Source organism: Olea europaea, chromosome 1 (genome assembly GCF_002742605.1).
Source record: "Olea europaea var. sylvestris chromosome 1, O_europaea_v1, whole genome shotgun sequence".
NCBI classification, from domain to species: Eukaryota; Viridiplantae; Streptophyta; class Magnoliopsida; order Lamiales; family Oleaceae; genus Olea; species Olea europaea.
The window spans coordinates 9,908,214-9,919,766 of NC_036237.1; the positions used below are offsets into that span (position 1 = coordinate 9,908,214).

General features: G+C 31.1%; 1 protein-coding gene across 1 annotated transcript; it reads left to right on the forward strand.

The window, feature by feature from the left end:
* Nucleotides 1–3,063: 3,063 nt before the first annotated feature.
* On the forward strand, nt 3,064–4,447 carry LOC111393385 (ethylene-responsive transcription factor CRF4-like). The gene has a single exon (XM_023018897.1). It carries the CDS (start codon nt 3,384–3,386, stop codon nt 4,422–4,424), a length of 1,041 nt encoding a protein of 346 aa, XP_022874665.1. The 5' UTR covers nt 3,064–3,383; the 3' UTR covers nt 4,425–4,447.
* The last annotated feature ends 7,106 nt before the right edge of the window (nt 4,448–11,553 follow it).

Consider the following 11,553-nt stretch of genomic DNA (forward strand, 5'->3'; position numbering starts at 1 on the left):
TTTTAATTTTAATTTTAATTTTATTATTTTAGATCAATAAATAAATAAAATAACGCATATCTTGAAAATTTATATGAATTTCATAAGTATTTTTTAAGTTTCAACAAAAATATAATTATCGAAATCATAAATACTCCATATAAATTATGCTTTGTTTTTGGATAAAAAAAGTTATGATCATGGGCGAGCTGGTTTTGAACAATGACGAATTTTTCGTTGGACTTATTTCCTTTTAAGTTAAAATCTTATTTGAAAAGTGTTTATAAACAGTTTAATTTATAAATAATTAGAAAATATATGGTGAGTAAGTGAATAGTAATTGTGAATATCACAAAATTGGATTTAAAGTGATTTGAAACATTAGGTGAACATATGTGATAGCACATTTTGTTGAGCTAAATTTCAAAACATAAAAATACTTCTTTCCACGTATAAGCACGCCTTAGACCGTAACGTAAAATTGGTCATTTTTCTTGCCTATGTGCTAGGCTTGCGTTTTCTCACCTATGGTGGACCTTTCAAAACAAAACATACCCGGCAATCATTTTAGAATTTTGCTAAGCGATCTGCGCCGTTCACCGCATCCTCACATGGCGCACGGGTCCCACTTAAATAAAAAAATGCCAACCCTATTTGTATGTGTGTTTGCGGTCACCCGCGTGGTCCATCATTTTATAAGCAGGATAATAAATAAAATAGAATAATGAAAAGTTTATACCATCAAGTTTCTTTCTATATTTGTACTCGAAAGCTTATGTATTCATGCAATCTAACAAAGAAAAGTGATGATATAATCTTTCATTCAACTAAAAAGTATAGAAATGCATTTTGCCTTCTTTTACCGAGTTCAAATGGAAATTCAAAATAATGTAAAAATACGAGGAATAGACATAAGGAGCTGACTACATGTATAGGCAAAAGATTCACAGAAGTTACCAAGAAAACACAATAGAGAGGTGGGGCGATTTTTTTCCGACAATAAAATATTTACATGAGGTAAGCCTCATGTGAGAGACGTGTAAACATTTTATGACTACTTTCTCTATACACATGGAATAATTAAAAATGTTGAACCAAAATCTTAGGGATCCTCACCACCTTGCTTCTGGTGTATCGTGAGAATACAGATGGAATAATTGATAAACGGTATAGTGGATGGAGGACTAAAACGGGTAAATTAATATATAAAATTTAGTCAAACAAGTGAGTTTTTAAATTGACCCACGTAATTTTATACCCTTTATTTTATTCTTGTCTGGGCCTCACGTGCCCGGACACGTAAATCGAGACGGAAAATTAATTACTGATTTAGCACCACTTGATCTTTATTCATTGGACCAACTAAATATCTGGGTCCACATAGTACCAACTAGTAAAATGCGGCGCGTCGTGGCCGGAATATTAAGGCCCACTTGCCGACGGCCGGTGACTACCCCGGAAGACTTATCCACATAGGTAAGGAACTGAGATATTTAGAAGCTAATCCAAGATTTTCTTTAAATTGTTGAAAAATTGCATCCTTGGTCCGTAATCATTGATATCGGTTAGAATGAGATCCTTCAATTTTCGATAGCATGTTTCCCTACTTACAAATTTTGGTGCAGGTAGAATGGTAAGTAAAAATCGTCAAACTATTAACCAAATCGAAATTGTATTTTCGAAACTAACAATTTGGTATCATTTACACGTCATTGATATGATTTTGAACCAAATCCAATATTTAAAGGATTTGGTTTAAGTTTTGATATTTTAATTATAGTTTGAAACTAAGCCAACTATTCGAAAATTAAAAATGAAAAAATAAATAAATTTGGGAAACATATTGGGTCAGTTGAACATGAGTCACACTTCTAAATCACAGTTTTAACCTCCAATTCCAAATAACCTATTAATCTAAAATACTAGCGTCTGTTTGAGCCAACTTTTTTTATTGGTTAAAAATATATTTTGAAATAGTAGATTAATGGAGAATATATAATTAAAAAAATAATTTTTTTTGAATTTCTTTATAATATTATTTAACTGAAAAATGAGTCGTTGAAAAGAAGATGGAGAAAAATATATTTTGAAAATAGGACATGCTAGTCTACCAGGGTCATTTGCATAGACCCTGGCCAAACTATGAGAGGGTGGATATTTTTTTGTCCTTAAAAAATGAGTGAAGGTCCCCTTATTTGAGATATATTCTAGCTCTGGTCTATGCAAATGACCCTGACAGACTATCATTTTCCTTTGAAAATAATGAGATCAAACATGGGGTAAATTGGTAATTGTTATTAATTTATGTACTAATTTAATAGCTCAACTTTTAGTTGTTTATTTTGTCTTTAATCGTTGCAAAAATTATGAGAAGCCTGACTTAACAAATGCAAATCATGACTTGGCCAATAAAATTTATGATTGATGGAACAAGTCCAATGTACATATCATTTAGTACCACCGAATACACCATTTTACATTAAAACCTCATTTGCTTTCTATTTTTATCAATATATTTTTTTTTCTTTTTTTTTAACCACATATTTTTCATTAAAATAATATTACACGTAAATAAAAAAAAATTTCATTATTTTTTATCTACACATTCTCCATCAATCTACTATTCTAAAATTTATTTTTTCATAAAAATAATTATCAAACACTCTCTAAGAGGCATTTTATTTTACAACACGATGTTTCAGCACTCCTAAAACTTACTGGAGTAAAGAATATAAGTTGAGATGAAATTACAAATTACTTAAATTTTGGTAGCAACTAAGTCACTCACCCTTGGACACGTCAAAATGAAACAAATTGAAGTTGAATGGTTAAAATCTAAAACGAATCTATAAGTTAGGTGGCCTTCATTGAAACTTTCATTCATGGGATCCCACCCCACCGAAGTAGAAAGACTTCCCCACATTGATACTGTAATATTCAAGAATCTAATTTAAGATTGCTTTTAATTTCTTACCAAACGTTATTTTCTGTCTAAAAACGCACGCACAGGACCCAATTTTTTCTTTCCTAAACAAACAAGCAGTGCAGTACCCAGTTTGCTTTCTTTCTTTTCAGCAATCTTTACTTAAAATTTCCTGGGAATTATAAATTATTACAGGGAAAACAATATTTTCTTTCCTTTTTGCTCATCCATCCGTCTTTAAACCCCCAAAACCCCTTTAAAATTAACGGTCCCGCTCCTGTTCTTATATATACATATTTATATACTACTCTAAGTACTCTTACAAATTCACTTTCCTAAAAGGCTCTGCACTCTGAATCCCTTCTTTTCATCAGAGTATAACGGGGTCGACTTGTATATAAACTCACAAAGAGTCTTCTTTTTCAATGGGAATAGAGAAAGAAATCTGAAGTAGCCGAGAGTTTGAATCTTGACGGTGTCAATGGAAAACATTATGTTATGGCCGGTGAAACACACGGAGCACAGAATTATTACCAAAAAACTCATTAAAACCTCGAATTTAAACCCCAAAAACTCATCCCAAAACCTGCAGAAATCTAATGTTCACAGAACTGTTCGGGTAACGGTAACTGACCCGGATGCAACAGACTCCTCCGGGGATGAAAACGAAGATGAGATTTTCAGAAGGCAGCGTGTTAAGAAATACATTCAAGAAATCACTATTGAAAAAGCTAGCAAAACCCATGTCAATGGCTTTAACAGTAAGCTTCAGGTCAAGCAGAAGCCAATGAAGGTGAAGGCGGCGGAGCAGAAGGCGCCCTGTGGTGGTGCTCGGAAGTTCAGGGGCGTTCGGCAGCGGCCGTGGGGTAAATGGGCAGCCGAGATAAGAGACCCGACTCGAAAAGTCCGGCTTTGGTTGGGTACTTATGAAACTGCAGAGGAGGCTGCTATGGTGTATGACAATGCTGCTATTAAACTCCGGGGACCGGATGCTTTAACAAATTTCAAAAATCCGGCGGCCTTGGAGACGTCAGAGAATAATGTGACGTCAGTTTCCGGCTACGAGTCTGATAAAGAGATGCATAATGTTTCTTCTCCGACCTCTGTTCTCCGGTTCTCCAGTACTCAATCTAGTGAACCATCTGGCTCTGGCGAGTTCCTTGTTCTTGGTTCCATGGATGTAAAGACCCAACAAAGTTATGAATCCGGATCCTGCCTTGACCGGATTCAGGACCCGGAAGAATTTCACGGAGAAACAAGTATGATACCAGACAGTTCAAACGACTATTTGCCCATGGACACTCAATTCTTGGATGATTTCTTCAATTTCCCAACTCCAGACCAGACATTGTTCGACTTTACCGATGATTTCGGAAATGTTAATGAAATTCCGGCTTATGATGACAACGGCTTTGAATTCATTAATTTCGAGGATATTAACGATACATTCCAAGAAGTTGATGATTATTTCAACGATTTGGGCGATTTTGCTTGTGCAAATGAGATAATGGCACTATGGTAAATCTTTCTCTTCATATTCTTCCATCGCCGGCTTGCCATTTCTAATGGCAAATTTTGTTATTCGGCGAACGGATAGTATTTTCAATTTTTTTTTTTAATGACGTTTGAGTAACTAAAGTATTTTTCTGTTTTGTTTATGGGTGTAGTAGTCTCTCCATTAAAGTAGATGGAGATTGTTCAATTTTGTTTGTTTTTTTTTTTTTTTCTAGTTAACATATATCTTTCTTGTAATAATTAAATTTTCCTTTTTAAAAATGATTTTGGTTTGTCCCCGACGTTTCTCTCGGCAAGAAATTATTTCATCAACGATTAGCTCCCGTTTGTTTCTCATTTTTGAAAGAATGAGAATGAAAAATATAACTGTTACGGGATACACATAAGAGATAGAAATTCAAATTTGATGGCTCGATGTAATAAATAGCGGCCATATTTTTTATTTTAATGAAAAAAGAATGAGAAGTTGGTAGTCTATATCTCTCTGTACAAGAGCTAAATTTTATTTTTTATTAAGAAATGCCTCTATCAACAAATTGAGTATTTATATGGTAGTCGGTAGTCTATATCTCTTTGTAATTAGATCTATTGAAATAACACTACTCTTATAAAAATAAAATTTTTTAATTCACATAAGAGAAGTTGATATGCATATTACTTTAATTTCATTTGCCACTTTACACGATTCATTTACACCTATTAAAAAGATTAAAAAAAATTATAAAATCTCAATCTGTTTGCATTAGTTTGAGTTATCTCACCATCTAAGTCGTCTTTCATTTAGCGCCGGTTTGTTTTTCATTCTTTTTTCATTAAAATGAAAAATATGATCGTCATCTATCACATCAAGCTACCAAATTTGAATTTTATCTCTTGTGCGGAACCATAACGACTATATTTTTCATACTTATTTTTACAAAAATGAAAAACAAACGCCCCCTTAATAAATCTTCAATCTATGTCATCTCTTTATAATATTTATGTTATCATTCTAATGTGACCGTGCATCTATCTTAACGTTCTCATTTGATTTATTTTTCAAATAATTTGTCTACATATTATTCTCTTCAATGGATCCAATGTTTTAATCTCTATTTATTCAGATTAATTTGTATGAACCTTTTTTATGGATCTCATGCTGCCAAGGTGGAATGATTTCTTCCATTGTACTCTGACTAAAAATTGAACTGGGTGGTTGTTGTTGTTGGAATTAAATTACAAAATCTTTTTCTTTAATTCAAAAGATATTTGACATTTGAAATTGGACATTATAGTATGTGCATTTGATGTTATGTAGACTAGTGACAAAAATTCAATGCATCTGGCGGCAATAATTCAAAGGTACATAGGGAAAATTGGACTTTGGTGTTTAAGGTTGAGAAAAATAAAATAGCTTACATTAATTAGTATGGACATGGAATTGTATCTAGCAGTCAATAATTATGGATGTGTTATAATGGGAAAATCTGACACTTTTTGTAAAATTAGAACGACTTGCATAATAATAATTATATAGGACGAAACAATTAAAAGATTTATTTTGTATATAGGATCTATCAAGATCAATTTTTCTAGAAATACTAACCTAATTTTGTTCGTCAAAGTCGTGGATTGAATAGAACTTCGAATGAATCATATTGGACATTGCTCTATCGAAGGAGTCAACTTAACCCATTTTACATTTTAAACATATGTAATAATAGTAAGTAAGTTAGTATATGAAAATATTAAATGATGACATCATAATAATAATTCGTATTGTTAATAAATTTGGGTGAAATATACAAATCCTTCCTCTCGTATTGTTATTTTTTATTATGCTCGATTGATAGATTTACTTGATAATATTAAGTAATTAAATCATTTTCATCTTTTTCTCTCTCTCCCCTACTAGTATGTTGTATTGAATTTATATTTCTTGTAAACGAGATATTGTTTATATTTATACACGATATGTTTCAACTATCTAAGTACTACACTACTACTTACTTACATTGATAATAAAATCCTAAAAGCTTTGTTGTCTCCATACCAATCACGTGCTAAATGTCCAAATTAATAATTGGAGAAACCTAAACCAAATTAAATGTCTCAACTCAATAATGTTGCATGCTCAAATTAAATATATATACATCTACTGACGTGCACTTGTACTAGGATAAACGTAAATTCTACTCCAAATAATTGCAATTCGTGATCACAATGCTGCGTAATTATGCCCTAAATGTAATTGTAATATTATTAATTATAATTGAAAAGGACCACTTGATATCTTTTAGACACATTCCATACATTGCATAGACAAAGTTATAGTCCGTCCAATGATTATGTCTTAAAATATTTTTTATATTTACTAGTTATAGAACTATTTATGAAATTTGCGAGAGAAGAACAATCCCTTTTTAATTTAAAAATAATTGGAGACAGGTATATCATTAAAAATGATTTTTATGTTTTTAACTTTTTGCAGATAAATAATGGGAATCGATCGATTTGATAATAAGAATCATTACATTGTGCGTCCGTGAGATGCATATAGCCAACCAAGCGAATAAGGTTAGCATCTTCTTCCAAAATTATTCATGTTGGTACGAGATACATGTCAAATTAATCAATTCATTTTTGTTGAATTCAACTAATTCTAAGATTAAGATTCAAGAATCATCTTTCATCGTTTCGAGTCAAAGAAATAAAATTAACAACAAAGCCATAGTACAAGGAAATATAACAAAACTTTTATTGACGCTAACGTGGCAAAATGTAAGTAGAGTGTTTCTCTCTTTGTTTTCATTTTTCAATGATGTCGTACCATGTGTTGTCTGTAAAAATTTTCTTTCAAAATTTTTTTATACTTGTATGACATGATTGTAAAATTAATTACTGTGCGAATATACATTTCTGTGACTGGGGATCTGATAAGGTATTTGGTTCCCATTGTATTTTCAAAGTCATTTTGAAATTAAAATAATAAATATCACTAGTTACAATTATTCATATTCATTAACGCCAATATATCCCGTGCAAACTTTAAAAGCCAAAAATGATAGAATGGCATAACGATTTAGATTTAGATTTAGAATTTTTTTTTATTTTTTTTTTCATGCAATAATTCTACCTGCTAGAAAACACAATCTTTAGAGGAATAAGAGAATTTGTATCACTATAAATTTAAAAAATATTTTTTAGCATTACAAAGGAGAATACTTGATAATAGGGTTACATTCTATAAATAAAAATAATTACATAATCGTGCCATATAAAAGGGCAAATTGCACGGAGATTAAGTAAAATTATAAAGAATAGTTGGAATTTAGCCATTGTTCGACAACCATCATTTGAATTTTTTTCTGCGTACTCATTTTTAACTATGCATGCACACAATCAAATCTTTTGCACTTAAATCAAAATATTTTTCTACATTCTAACCATACGTTTATCTAAAAATTATTAATCAAAATATTATTTTTTTCAAATAATGATTGTCAAGCAGGGACTTAATATATTTTCATCTAAATTACTTAAATATTTTCAAGAATTATAATTAAAATTTTCTTTTTCATAACAACATCATGAAAAGTTTTGTTACCTGCCCCTCTGATATGCCACAAAAGGTGGAAGAAAATCATGGTCAAGATTTTTGGAAGTGATTGAAAAGATTTTTTATTTTTTATTTCCACAACCATTTTCATTTTATTTTTGCAATTTTGGACGGTCCTTTTTGGTGGCTGTCTAACAGCCTGTTTGGAAGTGATTTTTTTCTTCAAAAAAATAATTTTTGATTGTTATTTCACTATTTCAATCGTCATATTTGATTTTTTCTCTCACAGGTAGATCTCACTTTTCTTCTAACGATCAAAAAATCAATTCTCAAAATTACTCCCAAACAAGTTCTAAGATAAAAAGAAAGTAAGAATCACATTTTGTGAATCCAGCAAAGCAAAAAAAGAATCCAATATAAGATGTTTCTGGTAGACTAAGAAAAAGCACATGAATGGAAGTTGACTTCTGAGAATAAATAGTCAAAATTTCACTAGTAAAAATAGATATTGTCCGGTGCAACAACTCAATTGGTTCCCCCATTCATCAATCGAGAATTTAAAAAAAGTACGGATAGGTTGTTTAATAATTATAAATAAAAATGTTTATTTGACGTAAAAAGATTCAATTGAATTGAGTTGAACCTCTCTGAACGCATTGCTCGGTTTAAAAGAACAATCAGAGTATCGTGAGCGTCAATTAATTTCACAGCACCTACCTACCCCCCAAAAAACATATAAATGCCACAGACCCTTATTTCAATTTTCAAAATTTAGTGATGCATCCATGGAAGGAGCAAAATAGTTTTCAGGGCTGTTGTTTCTGTCAAAAAATTTCTTGATAAGAACAATGAAATATAAAAAGTAGTAGAGAACAATAGAAACCAATTCCCCAAAAACTTTTGGACCACTAAATATTGTGCTGGATCTTGATTTCAAGTGGCAAGAAATATTTTGCTGTATATAAATCAAATCCATGCAGAAAATCCTTTTTATTTTTTTTTCTGCAACTGATGGGAAACTTACAAAACTGGACAAAAATTAAGTAAATCATTTCATATTGTTCAGTCAAAATCTATAAATAATCCTTCAATGATAAATGACTATTCTTAAGTAGATCCATCTTGAGGCTCTACCCGACAGACCTGTTTCTATAGTCTTCTTTCCACAACTATTCTGACGGAGTTATTCCTGAGTCTCGTGTTTTGGGTACAATATCTCTAAAGAGTTGTTATAGTAATAATTTTTTTTTTCTAATACCTTTACTTTTTTCTAACACAGTTTAACACCATATGCCATTAGAACAACACAGCTTAGTGCTTGTTTGGTAGGGATTTTGATAATTGATTTTTTGACCGTTAGAGATAAAATGGGTCCTACCTATGAGAGAAGAATTCAAAAATGACAATTGGAATAGTAGAATAACGGTCAAAAAATAAATTTTAATTGACTTTTAAGCTATACCAAACAAGCCCTTGGTCTGATCCGTCCTAATTCTATCCTCCCTAATCCTATCAAAAATGACAACTGGAATAGTAGAATAACGGTCAAAAAATAAATTTTAATTGACTTTTAAGCTATACCAAACAAGCCCTTGGTCTGATCCGTCCTAATTCTATCCTCCCTAATCCTATCCTCTCAAATCTTATCCGATGCCCCTAGTATGTTAATCTTTTGAAATGAAACCTAAATCCCCTATAAATAGACTACAATGACTCTAATTGTATCCTATTTTGCTAAATTAATGCATAGTTTGTGAGCTTATAACTCATAAATTGGAGAGCCTGTCCTAATAAATCGGTTTTGAGAGTGAATTTTATCAAATATAATTGTAATAAATAAATCAAAGTATTTATAATTTAGTTGTCAATCAAATCGTTACATCCATATCCATTAGTATATCTATGTATAAAAGTTATATAAAAATGAATATATTTACGTGCCATATGAAGCGTGATGTCATTTTATTGTTCTAGAATGACTCATTTGAAACTAAAATATATTTAAACGATTCAATTCCTATAAATTGAGCTTCATTGAGCTCATTAAAAATAGAATAATGCTATTTGCAACGAAAACTATCGGCAGTCGCCCTATGTGACGTATACTTGACAGTTTTTCATTTGATGTATAATTCAAAAAATAACTATCATATCTATGTATCAAATACCAAATTGTCAAGTGTATGCCACATAGGCGACTACTGACAGTCTTCACTACGAATAGCATTACTCTTAAAAATAAGGTACAATTTCCGAAAGTTGCTTACCATCCCAACGTCTTTGTCTTTCTTCTTTAATCTTATTAATTAGCGTGCCATAACATGTTGCATAGGCCTACCAAACACAACATGCCTAGTAGGCCTCCAAATACAATCCTTCTCTTCTTGAATCGGTGATCGTCTTGTCTCATAAGTGCTTCTAAAATGAAAAAGAGAAAAAAATTACTTTTCTGAAAAGTCACTTATGGCTGGAAAGTTGTAAGAGTGGGCAATATTGTTGGTGTCACAGGCTTTAAGATGAAAATAAACAGAAGGAAAAGGAGAGCTCATAAAAAAGTAATCAGAGCCAACCATATTTTTACATTCATGATTTCTTGTCGACTTTCAAGACTTTGAGAATGTTATATTTTTAAGGACAAGGTCCATAAACTAGTTTAGAGGAATAAAACAAGTTAGGTCAAGATAATTGAACGTGAAATTGTTTAAATAGGAAGAACTAAAGTAGACCCGAACGGAACCAACCTATCAGTATGGCTATATATAAATTACTTCAAACATATTTGGTACGTTGTATTGAACGAAATAAATGTGATTTAAGAATGAAATTATGCAAGATGTTTGTGTGTTGCTATGTGAACTCTGTCTACTCCAACTAACTACAGGCGCATTTAAGGTATTTGTAGCATGGTAGACAAGATATGATTAAATGGGACTAAGGAAGCCAAACATATAGTAAATTTTGTTTGTTGTTGTATTGGTCCAACATATCAAACAAACATCAAGTTATGTCCTTACTATATAAAAAGGAGAATATGAAGTTACTGTAGAAATCAACAATAAATTCTTCGATTTTATCTCATTGTAACTTTTTTTTCCTTTTTTCATGAGCAAAAACGACGTCGTCTTCTGTTCAACTATTTTCGTGACATGTTACAGTGATATTTTCCCTCTTCTTCAATTCATGTATATCTTTTTTATATCTTCTTCATTTTTGCACGTTACTGCCCTTTTAATTTTCCATTTCACCACACAAATCACCAATAATTTCTTCATCTCTCTAAAGTTTATTGGCCCTTTTCTTTTTCTATGGATGAATGATTTATTTATCTTAAAATCAAAATTATGTGGAAGATGTAAATATAGAATATAGTTTTTTTAACTTACAATTATGTAAAATAAAATATAAAAATCACACGCACCCCTCCTACCCAAATTTTTGATAAAAAATCTCATTTTTTTTAATATAAATTATTTAATGTTTCAGATTTATTTTGTTAAAAAAAAAAATAGTCTCGTTGAGTGGAACACAGAGCGCATGGTGGTAGAATTTTTTTCTCCTTTCTCAACTCCAATTTCCCGGGTTTTGAAGAAATTTTGAG